Raw genomic sequence first — 13,469 nt, forward strand, 5'->3', positions numbered from 1 at the left:
GTCGGTCGTAGCGCATCGCTAAGACAGTGACTAGGCTGTGCGCGCAGCCAAGGCAGCCGGGCCGGGCAGCGCCCCGCCAGAGGCCCCGGGGGGAGGCGGCCTGAGCCGTTACGGCCCGCTGCCAGGCCGGAGGAGGGGCCGCTCCGCGCTACAAGCGGCGCCCGGCCGTTGGGCGCCGCAGGAGGGCTGCGCGCAGAGATAAGCGAGCGGCGGGAGGGCCGCGGGAGCGGCGCCCGGCACTCGTTCCTAACCCTATCCCAATCCCCCCCGCCAGCTCCCATCAAAACCCCGGCAGTAATCCTGAACCCGTAGTCCCCCGCTGGGAGAGAGTCAGCGTCATCAAAGAACACGCACAGTCATTGGAGATAACAGACGTTATTTCAACACAGCGTAGAATAAAGCTATTCAGTTTAAGCGCTGGACCTCAGGGAAAACGCATGCACGGGACAGCTAAGCTTCAGACAAACTGCAGTAAAATACCTAAAAGCAGGAAACTAACCTGTGTGACAGGTTGAAGTTGATGGATCACAACTGGATAATGAATGTGCATACGCACACAGCATCATTCTTACTCTGTTCTCTTCCCCTTCAGAATTCCTCTGTTCTCACTCCCCTCCTGGATTTAGGCCCAGCAGTGGCATAGTGACTGCTACCTGGTCTCCGAGCTCAGGCATGCTTTTCACCTCTGGTGCCTGCCCAAGGTGCACGGCAGGGGCAGGTTGGTCAGACCTCCTTTGGGTCTGACCAACCTGAAAGACTGGCAAGCTTGAAGCCAGAAAGATGGTCAACTGTGCTGCATATCTGACACACAGAGCTTCCTCCGTCTCCCTTTTTTCAGCACTGTTAGCTACTTATAGCACAAGACACATATACTGACTTTGGAAAAAGAGACATGAAGAGCGTGGGGAATTGCTATGAAGCAAGGCAATAGCACCTTTAAAAAAAAACAATAAAGGCAGCACCAATGAATAGTACTATCGGCTCACTTACTCACTGTCCCACCATGTTATTTGAAGGACAGTATAGGGGTAGTATGGATCTTTCTGCAGCCTCCCAAAGGCTGAAAAAGGCTCCTAAAAAGCAGCACAGTTGTTCCAGAGAGACCCTTCAAAGATTAATGCATCACAGTAAATTGAGTGAAGATGCAGGGGCTTCTATGGCTAGGCCATCTGACTTCCCTAAATGTAACATTTTCCAGAAGATAACAAAAGGAAAGTAGTAAGTTAGAAACTTCTAATTGATTAAAAGAGACATAGTGATGCTACAGAATTATGAGCATCTCAAAATTTTAACACGAATGCTAAACACAGGCTAGCTACTGAGTGGGCACTAAGTGTCTGTTCTGTCCCCAGGAGCGTTTATTACTGATATTTGTCAGAGGGAAATGTTATATATTCTGTATATATTCTGTATATATTCTGTATATATTCTGTATATATTCTGTTCAACAAACTGTTTGTTTTTAGATCTTCTAAACTATTAGTATTCATTACTATTAGCCATAGCTTAATTGTAAACTATTAGAATTAGCTTATTACTATTAGTTTTGATACCGCTCTTTCTAGAAACTTTGTTTTAATACAGTAGTCTCTTTTCAGAATTTTTTAAAAGTGTGGAGAGTTGCTCCCTTGAAAATACACTCACATGAGGCAAGCAGGATCTTGGATATCAAGAATGTTATGAATAATTAACTCACTTTTCTTCTATTTAAGTTTTCAATCAATCCCTTTCCTAAGATTTTCCAATAAACTAAGCTTTAACAATCAATCCAGCAGATGAGTATGTCTCATCAACTGTGTTTATTCTGTGTTACAGATCATTCTGTTATAAGTTATCACTACATTATTTAAATATTGCTAGACAAACAAATGCACTTATTAGTTACTGGTTTAAGACTTTAATATATAACTCAAGTGTGTGGGGGGGTTATTTTAGGACTATGAGATAATAACAATATAAAACTTGTAGTTTTATAAGGAAATGGCAGCTTCAAAGTGAGAGGACTGGGAATCTGCAGAATTAGTTTTCATCCAAATGTCAGTTCAGAGATTTCATAGTTGAAAGCTTCACAGTTAAACTACAAAATAACAGAAATGGAAGAGGGTATGTATATATCTGATTTTTGTTGTTGTTAAGACATGTCCTCCCTCTTTACATGCTATGATGCTGTTGTCCCTTACAGGTTTATACATTTCATTCCCATCAGCAAAAACTGAAGATAGCTCTGAACAGAGGGCTAAATAAGCCATTGTGTACACAAGCTCAGCAGCTGCATCATTTGGTTATGAATAAAAGTAAAGAAACAACTTACTTTGAGAGGGAAAAATAACTTATTTTTGTATGAAAAAATACGCTATAGAATAAAGCTGAAATTATTTTCTGTTTTTTGCTGGCTAAGATTTTTGCTTGAAAATATGGTGAGGAAGAAATACAAAAGAATTTTTTGGGGAAAGTTGCACATCTATAAATTTATAGATGGATGGTTGCAGAGGGTGAAACCCAAAGCAAGAGTTTGGATCCCAGTTCCCTAAGGCCTCTTTGGAAATTCCAGCTTTTACCTTTATTAAAAATAGACAGTTAAGGAAAAAAAAAATCATTAAAAAAAGACGTTGCAAAGAACAGAGATAAAATTCTAATAAGTTATAATTAATTTTGCATTTAAATCAAGAATACTGCAAACTAAGTATAGTGTAAGAAGAAATTCAAAAACTTGTCTGAATTTTGATTCTTTTTTATTTCAAAATCATAAATAACAGTGGTTTCCATTTTACCATGTAAATAATTCTTTCCTGAACAGGATAAGACAGTACATTACCAGCTATGGCAGGACTTCAAGTAAGGTTCGAGTTGATAACATTAATTAAATTATTGGCTGGTAGAAGGATCCTCTTCACATTTTATGAAAATGAAAATGCGTTTCCCCGAATTGCCAAATATTTTTTTTAATCCTTAAAGCAATTTTGTCTGTCTTCAAGGCCATGAAAAAAGATTCCTAGCAGCAAACAGGACTGACCTGTTTCTTATTCTTTTTTTTTCCCCTGTACACAAGCGCAGCAGCAAATGAACTCATAAAATCACATAAGGGATAAAAAAAAGAAAACTCAATGGCACTGCTTGTCTACAGAGATTTTTTTTTAAAATAAGTTTACTTATGTCCATCTTTTCAGTTGTCTACAGAAAAGTTTGCAAACACAGCTGTAGCAGTCTACAAACATTTCAAACACTTTTACACAAGGATTCAATAAGCAATCAACATTAATAAATACTATTTCCTCCTTCAAAAAAAACATTTTTGAAGAAAATAGATTATTTATTTGGCTTGCACACAATTTTAGTGCATTTTGAAAGGATCAGGTTGAATGATAAAACCTTGAAAATGGTCCATTTTTAGTACCTGCCCTTATCAACATGTTTTACCTAGTAAACAAATACAAAACATCATGGCTTTCTATTAAAATGCTCAAACAATCTATTTAAGAGCAGGGGTCCATGGTAGATGATGGTATTAAAAGCCGTAGGTTTTTTGGACTAGCAATCTAAAATATAATACCCATGTCTCTTTAAAGTTAAGCTGAAGATCATTTATGCTGCTGTCCTGTGAATCCAGATGCTTTAGCCAAAGGGAAAAAAAAAGTTTTTTTAAATGAATGAATGGCCTGTATTGCAATTTAACAGTGCTTCATATCCCTCACGATTCTTGCTGGGTCCTCTTCTGTGAGGCTTTTCCCTGAGTCATGTATTTATTGGAAAGGCTGCCTAAGATTGGGGAAGGGGGAAAAAAGCATTACACTTCAAAAGTTAAAAAAAAAAAAAAAGACATAAAATAACTGAAACATTCAAACATCAGTCAGGAGAAAAACTGTCAAACTACGATGAAAGCAAGCACAAGTCAGTTTTATATTATTGCTAATGTTGCTAATGGACATCACAGTTGCATTCAAGACTCAAGGTAATTAAAAAAGCAGTTTTTAAAATCTTCATTGTACTAATAAGTTAAGTGTGTAAAATTGCTGTAAGCAAGCTGCAGTTGCAACCATGCATCTAACACAATACATCTCTGATCCAGAGACAGTACATAAAGGTCTTTACGTCATGATCTGACTTCTACTTGTCAGTAAAAGTAACTTTCATGCATGCTGGAAGCTCAGACAAAGGGCATGCTTTCATAGTCTCTCCTAAGTTAGCTGATCATGTGGAATTCTAGACGATTACTCTGAGGAAGCCTCACAAGAAAGCGTTCCACATGTGGTCTCTGAAGAGAAACACAGAATCCCATGTACGCCAAAATATGAAGGAGAAGAGAGATGGATAAAAATCAATCCATCTGCAAAATAAATCTATCAGAGTTCACTAAAGAACAATTTGCAGAGAGAACTGGCAGGCCTTACAAGTTTCACTTCCAAAACAAAACCAAAAAAACCTACACACTTTTTCAGCAAAACAAAAATTGGCTTCACTTCAGAATTATCTAGCAACCTACCTGGACTGGTGCTGTGTTCAACATATTGGGCAGAGTTCCCATACAGATTGATAGGGAAAGCAGGTTAAAGAGACATGCTTTTATACTGAATTTCTGAATTAAGAGATACAAACCTGATTGGGGACTCAAAAACACTTTTCCTTTTTGTTTCTTTTTTTCTTCATGTGTAAGCATTCCCTATAAACAACATATACAGAGTGATAAATAAAAATTGAATTATGGCATTCCACAAACAAAAGTAAAAGGATCTCCTTGAAAGCTTATGTAAATCTAGTTTTATGTAAAGCCAGTTACTTTATATGGTCTTTAGTACATTTAAAGAGAAAGAGGTCTGAGAAAATAGGTATTTGGTGTTTACCTGATTTAATCTACCAGCATGTTTGGCAGCACTGGGTAAAGAAGGGGATCCACACAATACTTCGGATTTTGAACTACCTGAAAAGGTTGTAATGTAACAAAGATTTACTAATTTGAAACTCAGTTTCTCTCTCAGATACTGTAAGATATAAAAATACCAGAATACTTAAAATCTACCTTCATAACACATAGAAGATAAGACATTATTTTAATTAATTTTATAATATGGAAAATGGGCACAATAAGGCAAGATCCATCTCACCTACAACTAAGCATCTAAGTTTGTAACTGACAGTAAGTTAAGCTCTGTATCTTCTTGTAGAATCAACCAAAACAAATAGGGGCCTTCAGAGAAAGACTGAAGATGATACGGGTGTAGTGTGAATTGTCCATAGTCCCACAAAATGGTTATAGTACAGCAAGGAAGAAAAAAAAAAAATCAGATCCCTTAGGTCCTCTAAACTAGAGGGAACACTTTGCACACAACGCAAGAAAGGGGAAGAAAAAAAAGAAAAAGAAAAAAAGACCCAATCCACAGTAATACTCCGCTTCCTCAAATTCAGTCTTTCCCAAAATACAAATAATAGACAAAAACTCCTGCTCCAGAATTAGTGATTTTTGGACACATGTACAGTCTCAGCACCATTCCGATATACTGAATGGTATAAAATACAGCAGTGTCAGTCACTCTAGTTACTGTCACGGTCGGACATACTGTCTTTCATCTTAGTAGACTGATATCATAGCAAATGGAATGGTAACAAGAAATGCCCACACAGACTGGGTCAAAAATACAGAAATTCAAAAGTTAAATTTAAATTTGACTTAAACCTTTAAAAGGTCAGCAAATAAATGCAATGTAGCTTGATTTTTTAAGCATTTTTGTCCACCCAATACTTCTAGTGGTTTGATAAAATTGTGAATACTTTTCAGTATCTTGAACATTCTTAATATATTTGTACCGTTTTCCTCCCACTTCCAGTATCTAGTTATAGCACACTCTTATGCCCTCTTACACTGCATACATCTGATATATAAGGAGAGTCTGTTTATCTAAGCAGGACATAATATTTTCGCTGGTAGAGAAGAGCTGGTCTAAAATTATGTTTATGCAAAGGACTCCTATTATTACTTGGTCTCTTAAAGTAACAGAGTAATCTGTACAGCACATTTTTCTAGCATGAATTTAAATGTCTCTAGGTATATCTAAAGAAAAACTGTAATACTGTGTTCATTTGGAAGCTAACTAAAGGTACCATCTTATGGACTCTCATTTTTCTCTTAGTGATCTTCATTTACAAGGCAGATGATAATAAATCTTTCTGATCTGAAGGATGACTTAGCTACTGTTCAGTAGTTCACTGTTGCTTACAAGTCTTTCGGTCAGGATCTGTGTTTGGGGACATTTTTGTAATTTTTGGATTTATTTTTAAGCAAAATTTGCTAGTTGCATTAGAGAAAAAATAAGACATTGCTGTGAAGAGTATCCCTCTGACAGCTAAGCTGGGAGGAATTTTTTTTATTCTATTTCATTCACAATATCCTATTAGAGCAATTATACACTGTCACAATGACTTGAGTATGGGAGAAGTCTGTTTCAGGTGATGGGAAGAACTACAGGCTAGCTTCTATTGCTATTATGATGTAATGAAATGGAATTTATAGTTTGAAATGTTAGCAAACTATGGTGAAGGCAATGGAAGCAGTTTCAAGATAACTAGAAGCTATACAAGTATCTTACCTGCTACAAGAAACCACATCATATCTCTCAGACTACAACAATGTTCCGAAAAGTAGGTGAGGATAAAGGGAGAACTGACTAAGTGCGACTACATTTTAAAATAAAGTAACTTTGAATGACATGACGTAAATGCAGAAACCTTATCCCCTGGTCAACCCTGTTAAATAAACCAAAAAAATGTGAATTGTTTAAACTACTCAACTATATTGGTTCCATACCTGTAGCTCCTTTATACTGTGGGCATTCTTTTTTAATGTGACCTTCTCTTCCACAGATAAAGCAACGTTTTTCTCTCAAGTCTCTGTCTTCCAGACGCTTCCACTTTTCTGCTGACTGCCTGGGAGTCTTGTCTCTTCCAGTGTCTACTGTTGCCCTTGCTAGTTTGCTCTTCTGAGGTGTGCATAGCTGCAACTTTCCCTCCTTAATTGAGCTCTCTCTTTCTGTTGTTTTATTCTGAATTTCTTTTTCCTCTTTGCTTCTTTTCTCTTTTTCTGTGTACCTTTGGTTTTTGATATCTTCATAATCATGTCGTCGCCTCAGTCTGCAGAAGAAAAAGGCTGCAGGTTTCATAGGTCTTACATCCACACACAAAGGAAAAAGAGTTGCATACAGATTACATAATCCTCATGTATTTCTTCAGTGGGTTAGATAAATTGAATTAATGCATCCATCCCTTTACTATAGCACTGTTTGGTAGGAGAGTGAATGTAATGTATCCTCAATCACGTAACTTTACAGTTAGATTACACTATAGCACTAAAATCTAATAGCTACACTCAAGAAATATAAACAAAGAGCTAGATGCTGGAGTTGCAAGAGACAAGCAGAAGAGAAGAAACACCAAGCAAAATGCTAAGAAGCTATAAAAATGGGACTATAGTTTTTTTTTCCTTTTTGTACACTTCCATCAGAAATCTTGCTTCCCACTAGTCTGAAACTGTGTATATTCACAGTATTTCTAAAAATCTTTCCTACAGGAGAAGCTTCTAACATTCTATGTGACTTAAAGATCCAGCAATGGGAACCAAGGTATTACTGCTGGACAGGTTTTATTCCACCTCTTCATCCATTATCTAGAGGAGACATCAGTGAAACCTCCAAGTCTAGGCTCTTTCAGTCAGTCACATACAGCACTAATGTCTAGCGACTTGAAAATAACCTCAAAAAAACTGAGTGAATGAGCAAAAAGGCAGCAGATGAACTTCCGTGTAGCTAAATGTAAGGTAATACATCCAGGGAAAAACAACCTAAACCATATCTATATGATGTTGAACTGGGAGCTGGCAGTTAGAAGTAAGGAAAGAGATCCTGAAATAATTTCAGAGAAATCCCCCAAATTAACAGATTGACAAACAGTAGCAGCCGAAAAGGCTAACAGGATATTGGTATCATCAGATAAAATACTGAGAACAAGGCAGAAAGCATTTTGTTGCTGTATAAAAACCATGGCGTGCCTACATGTGAATACTGCATGTTGGTCTCGTCTCCTTAACTTAAAAAGGAAGTAGTCGAGTTAGAGAAGGTACAGAGAAAGGTAGCTAAAATGATCAAAGGAACAACTGCCTTAGGAGGAGGTACTGAAGGATTCTTCACCTCACAGAAGGTGGCAGAAAGGGGGACTCAGTCATAGCTTACAAACTCCAGATCCAGAATTATTACTAACTAAATCCAGAATTATTACTAACTAAATCCAGAATTATTACTAACTAAATCCAGAATTATTACTAACTAAATCCCACAATAGTATGGAATGCTTGATGAAACTAAAGTGAGTTTGGGTTAAAACAGATAAAGTACTACTTTAAACAGCAGTTAGCATAATTCTGGAACTGGATGCCATAAGAGATTGGTAAGGAAGATAGAAGAAGCAGGTTCAAAAAAAAAAAAAAAGATTAGACAAAATCAGGTACAACTCTGGTCCACAAATGACTACTACAAGACCAGGGCAGGTATGTGGTCTCATTCAGCAACTGTGGATGCTGGGGGAATACAAGAGACAAGATTGCAGAAGACAACCAACTAGCACACCCTCCATAAACAGCATCTCCTATTGCAAGTGCTGGACAGAGGATTCATCTAGATGGACCGGCAGTCTGACCCCAGAAGGCATTTATGTTCTTAGAAGCAAAATCTCATTGCCTTCTGCTCTAGTGTTGCACAGAGCATAGCTGCATACGTGAAATGAACTGGGGTTTCACTCCAGAATGCAGCATTAAGTGTATCCAAAACAGCAATTTAGACAGAGTGGATTTTCAAAATGCCTTCAGCATTCTTTAAGTTCAAACCATCATCAGCTACTATACTTAAATTTACTGAAGTTTACTAGATTACTAAGGTAATGATCTCAGCAATATTAATTCAATTTCCTACAATGTATCAAAAAGGCAACTTTATCTAATTTTTCTACGCCAGCTTTTTAGCTACTTACATAAAAGTGGAGGTGATTTTTAATTACAATTTAAGATAATACAGACTCTAAACAAAGGTTAGATTTTCCATTCACCTTTAAAAATGAGCACAAAGGCTTTCATGATTTCCTCCTATTGAGGTTTTATTTGCTGGTTTTCACTCTCGTATAAATATGAAGTCTTTAAAGTGCTTTAGTGTTTTTACTAGAAAAAAATTCAGTGGATCAGTTTTAAGTTTAGACTGTCACGTAAAGAGCAGGAAAATCAATTTAGCATTCATTTGCTGTAGGAAGGTATTTACTGAATTTTGAATATTTGGTGACTGAGAATCAGAAAGCCTTGCTCTTAGATACAGACAGGACACTATTCCGATCTGTAAGTGCTTAAAAAAAGTCATGCTGTCATTACATTATTTTGCTTTTGGACATGAATGGCATGATTCTGCAAACATGACAAAAAAATGCATCTCTTGCTGGGAGCACCAGGATTCTAGAAACAGACGCTATTTAATGAAAATATGTAAAAAGCTCTCATGAGTGCTCTTCACAGCACACAGCTATTCAGCTTTGCATTTAGATTCTCTTCAATTACTGCTTTCCTACATAAAGTCCAGAATCAGCATCTACCAGCCTTAAGCTAAGTGGAGAGGGCCAAAGTGTGTATTGTAGTCTTCAATGAAAAAGATTCTGTTAAACACTCAAGAAGATGCTGGCAAAAAGTTAAGTGGTGATTCAACACTGACTAAAAACAGCCCCTTCTGCCCCCACTGCCAAAGCTCATATTGATACATAATCACCTTAATAGTAAAGAAATCATTTGCAGTATGTACAATTTTTGCTTTAGCATTACTATTCTAATATTTTTTCCAAACAATGCTAAGGAAATGTTCCACACAGATCCCAAATACTCACTTTCTTCTCATGGGACAATCCTTCATGAAATGGCCAATTTTACCACAAATCCTGCAGCACCTATCATTTGGTGCCAATTCTCCTTCTGTCAGTACCTCTGGATCAAAGAAATACTCCTGAAAAAGAAATCAGGCATTCAAAAAACAAATCGCACTTGGGAATTTAAGACAGATAAACAAGAGTTAAACTACATTGAGTTATGGAAAAGGATAAACATGTGTGTGTAGCTGAACTCCTGAAAGACCAGATGAGATAACCGGCCACTGCTGCCTCTTCTTCACAGGAGACCTGCCGACCACGAGGTCTGCAAGCTGTTTTTTAATTGCAGTTTTAAAAAAATGGTAAGCTGTTTTGATAGGAACTAAAATTTCTGATAAGCCTATACCATGAAGCCCTGACTTGACTGGTATGCTGCACGTTACCACTTTCCATGTGCAAACAACTCGAAAACAATACTCAGTAATAACTCTCACAATAAAGATTTGTTAGAGTACCATTTAAATTTAAATGAGAAGCGCATAAAGAGAGTGCAGCCATACTCCCACATGTGATACTTTATATACTATAAGAGCATACCCATGGTACACACTGCCCTTTTAAAACTGCCACATCCTTTAAAGCAACTTACCATTTTTGAGGGATATTCTTTAGGAAATATTTTTATAGGGGTACCAAATACCCTCCTCCCATTGATAAAAGCCTTCATTATAAAGTTTGTCACTGAAGAGAAAAAAAAGAAGAAAAAAATCATCCAAATATGAAACAAACCATCAAAACAAGATCTAAGATAAATTCATCACTTTATGCCCAAATTTTTGAATAGAAAACTTACTTTTTCTTGATAATCCAGCTCCAAGATTGTGGTTCAGATCAAAGGGATCTGTATAAAAAGCATTACAAGGCATTACTCAAGTCCAGGGCAAAATCAGGATTGCATACATACATGAAAAATTCAAGGCAGAATTCCTAATGCAGAATTAGTATACAAATTACATTCTTTGCAAGTTTATTGAACGCACATTCACTCCAAGGACAAAGGATCACAGCAGTTCAGCTCTGAACTGACTGAAATATTATAAAAGAATAAGTTTTGTGTGGGGGCAGGAGAGTAGAAATCCCTCCTGTGAAAATCAGATGGGCCAGCGAATTGTGGCTTAAGGAAATTTTCTAAAATGTGTCTGTATATTTTCTTCATACCATGGTATTACTTAACAGTGTAACACATGCATATGGTACAATCAGTTATACAAATACGGAGTCACCTAAAAATAAGTTAGGGTAAAACCTCAATTGCAATACAAATAAGTTCTTCTCCAAAGCATTTGGTTAAATTCATTTTTAAGTCAGTTATTGTCATTTTGCAAAGTATGAAGTTTAGTTTACATCTTTTTTTCAGAGGAGGGAAAAAATTGAAGAATTTCTAGCAGTACTGAAATTCAATGGGAATTTTGCCAAGATTTCAAAACAGGCACAAATAGCAGTTTATAATCTAGCAATAGAAAAATGAGACAAGACATGTGAAAAGACCAAATTTTTCATAGGGGCATTAAAAGGAATTCCACATATTCATTTGCTTTATGTGCTTTTACCTTCAATTACAATGTATTTGGAAGTCCACTGCTTTTTGAAAGTTGTGAGCAGATTTTTTCTCCTAATGCATATGACATGCTCTTTAAAATCGAATTCCTCTGTGTAGAAACGGAGAAGTCCAAGCCACAGCTGCCCAACAGATTCAGTGTTTTTGCCACATTCTGGCCAGACGACAGACTAGAAATGATAGAAATATTTATTTTTCCAATACTTACATTGTTTGAATTTCAAATAATGAAAATAATTATACTTAGTATAAATTTTATTTTATAGAGAAACATGATTGAGTTATTCTAGAATACCTCCCTTTTCTTCATAATTAGTATTAGTAATCCAGTTTGGACTTTAAAATAGTCAGTAATTTTTAAGCACTGAGATTAGTAACAAAAAGTAATACTACTACTTCTAACATTAGTTTGGCCTGTTATCAAAAAGTTTATTAATTCACTTGCAGTGTATTTGATCATATAATACAAAATTATTGAAGTGGATTAAACAAAAAGTGACTAGATATGCAACTGATATTTGTAGGAGATATCTCCACCCAGTAATGTGACATACATAGCAATTAATCATCACTAACACCTTAAAACCATTTATATCAAGTCTATTTATTCAGATTTTCTCATACTTAATTAAATACAATCAATTATTTTCTGAAAAATTCACAGCAGGGGATTGGGATGTTCAAAGCAATAGCCACTCCACTTCCACACTTCCATTTCTTTGTTTAGTATTTATGTGTATTACTAATATAGTTTTCTTCTTTGTCACCCATACACAATTTATGATCAAAGATCATTTTTTTGAAACTGGTTTCTATATCACCACCTTGTTTGAAGACTACATTCCCTCAAATGAATTTTTTCATTTGCTAAGCTACAGGTAACATCATTTCAAATTTACTTTCTGATATACTCACCAACTCTTCTATCTTATCAAAGAAATAAACGTTCCAGCCATCAACTAAAATTTCAGGCTTCTTTGGTTCTTTGTAGATCTAAAAATACAATATTAACTCATTAGAAGAGCTGTTCAGATTCAGCAATTTGACATTCTTCTGGTCAATACCGTGTACTGATACTCATTTCTTCCTTGAGATACTGTACCTCTTGAAGAACAGGGATAACAGGTGGATTTCTCTGTTGAAGAAAATAAAGCACCATAAGAGTATATGCATAAGAAGAAAGGCTACCTCGAGATGCATCTCCAATGTCACACATCTAGAAAGAGAAATATTAATTATAATTTTCATAGTTACCAGTTCTTGCTGTAGGTGCTACTGCTTCTAGAGTGTCTCAAGTATACTTACCTTCGTAAAGACTTTCATTGTGTAGCAAAGGTATTTTACTCTAGGATCAATGGCTGCATATGATGACAGGAGTCTTGTGTTATGCAAGGCCTATAAAAATAAGAAAGTCATACACAAAAAACAGATGCCCTACAGAAAAGAGGTAATAAGCTAAAGCCTCTGAAAAGATGAAAAACATTTTTAGTCAAGATAAGCAAAGTCAAGGAATGATTCAGAGTACTGTAGCTGGAGAGTTCACATATATACATGCATATTTTTTCCATTCCAATTTATTTAAAAGTCATAATGAATTTGTGGACAAAGACACTAGTCTTGTGTGCTCAACAAAAGCAAATGTGAAGCCCTGAGTAGCAGAATGTATATAATTGAGAAAGGAAACATTCAACTATGAGGTTATCACCTGCTAAAGAGCTGATAAACATCTTTAATCTGCTTAAAAGTGGTACCAAGCAGCATTCACAGAATAGTWTCTCAGAAAGGGAAGCATTAATCTATTACTGTGTTTTCAAAATAATTGGTAGAAGGTAAGTTGTTGAACTAAAAGATTTTCAGCCCAGAGATGTGAGAGCTATCAGCTGACTCATATGGATGCATAGCTTCAAGAACAGACTTTCAGACTTACTGAGTGGCTGAAGTATCCTCCTCAAGACTCCCCTTGGGCTGATACAGA

At 36.3% G+C, this 13,469-nt stretch overlaps 1 protein-coding gene across 18 annotated transcripts in view; it reads right to left on the minus strand.

Moving 5' to 3' along the window:
• TUT7 (terminal uridylyl transferase 7) overlaps positions 1-13,469 on the minus strand; it is a 42,871-nt gene that overhangs the window by 6,470 nt on the left and 22,932 nt on the right. For 10 of the 18 annotated variants that reach the window (XM_026088407.1, XM_026088404.1, XM_026088408.1 and 7 more), the window contains 9 exons: positions 12,800-12,889; positions 12,597-12,710; positions 12,410-12,487; positions 11,487-11,664; positions 10,730-10,777; positions 10,526-10,617; positions 9,898-10,013; positions 6,797-7,119; positions 4,839-4,915 (listed from right to left, as the gene is read on the minus strand). In XM_026088407.1, the coding sequence (XP_025944192.1) occupies positions 4,839-4,915; positions 6,797-7,119; positions 9,898-10,013; positions 10,526-10,617; positions 10,730-10,777; positions 11,487-11,664; positions 12,410-12,487; positions 12,597-12,710; positions 12,800-12,889 (1,116 nt within the window). Of the gene's footprint in view, positions 1-1,539; positions 2,078-2,715; positions 4,253-4,593; positions 4,658-4,838; positions 4,916-6,796; positions 7,136-9,897; positions 10,014-10,525; positions 10,618-10,729; positions 10,778-11,486; positions 11,665-12,409; positions 12,488-12,596; positions 12,711-12,799; positions 12,890-13,469 lie in introns of those variants that run through there. The other 8 variants (XR_003257157.1, XM_026088417.1, XM_026088418.1 and 5 more) reach the window with 7 other exon arrangements.

This window comes from Apteryx rowi, unplaced genomic scaffold (assembly GCF_003343035.1).
Source record: "Apteryx rowi isolate R43461 unplaced genomic scaffold, aptRow1 scaffold_77, whole genome shotgun sequence".
In the NCBI taxonomy this organism is placed as follows: domain Eukaryota; kingdom Metazoa; phylum Chordata; class Aves; order Apterygiformes; family Apterygidae; genus Apteryx; species Apteryx rowi.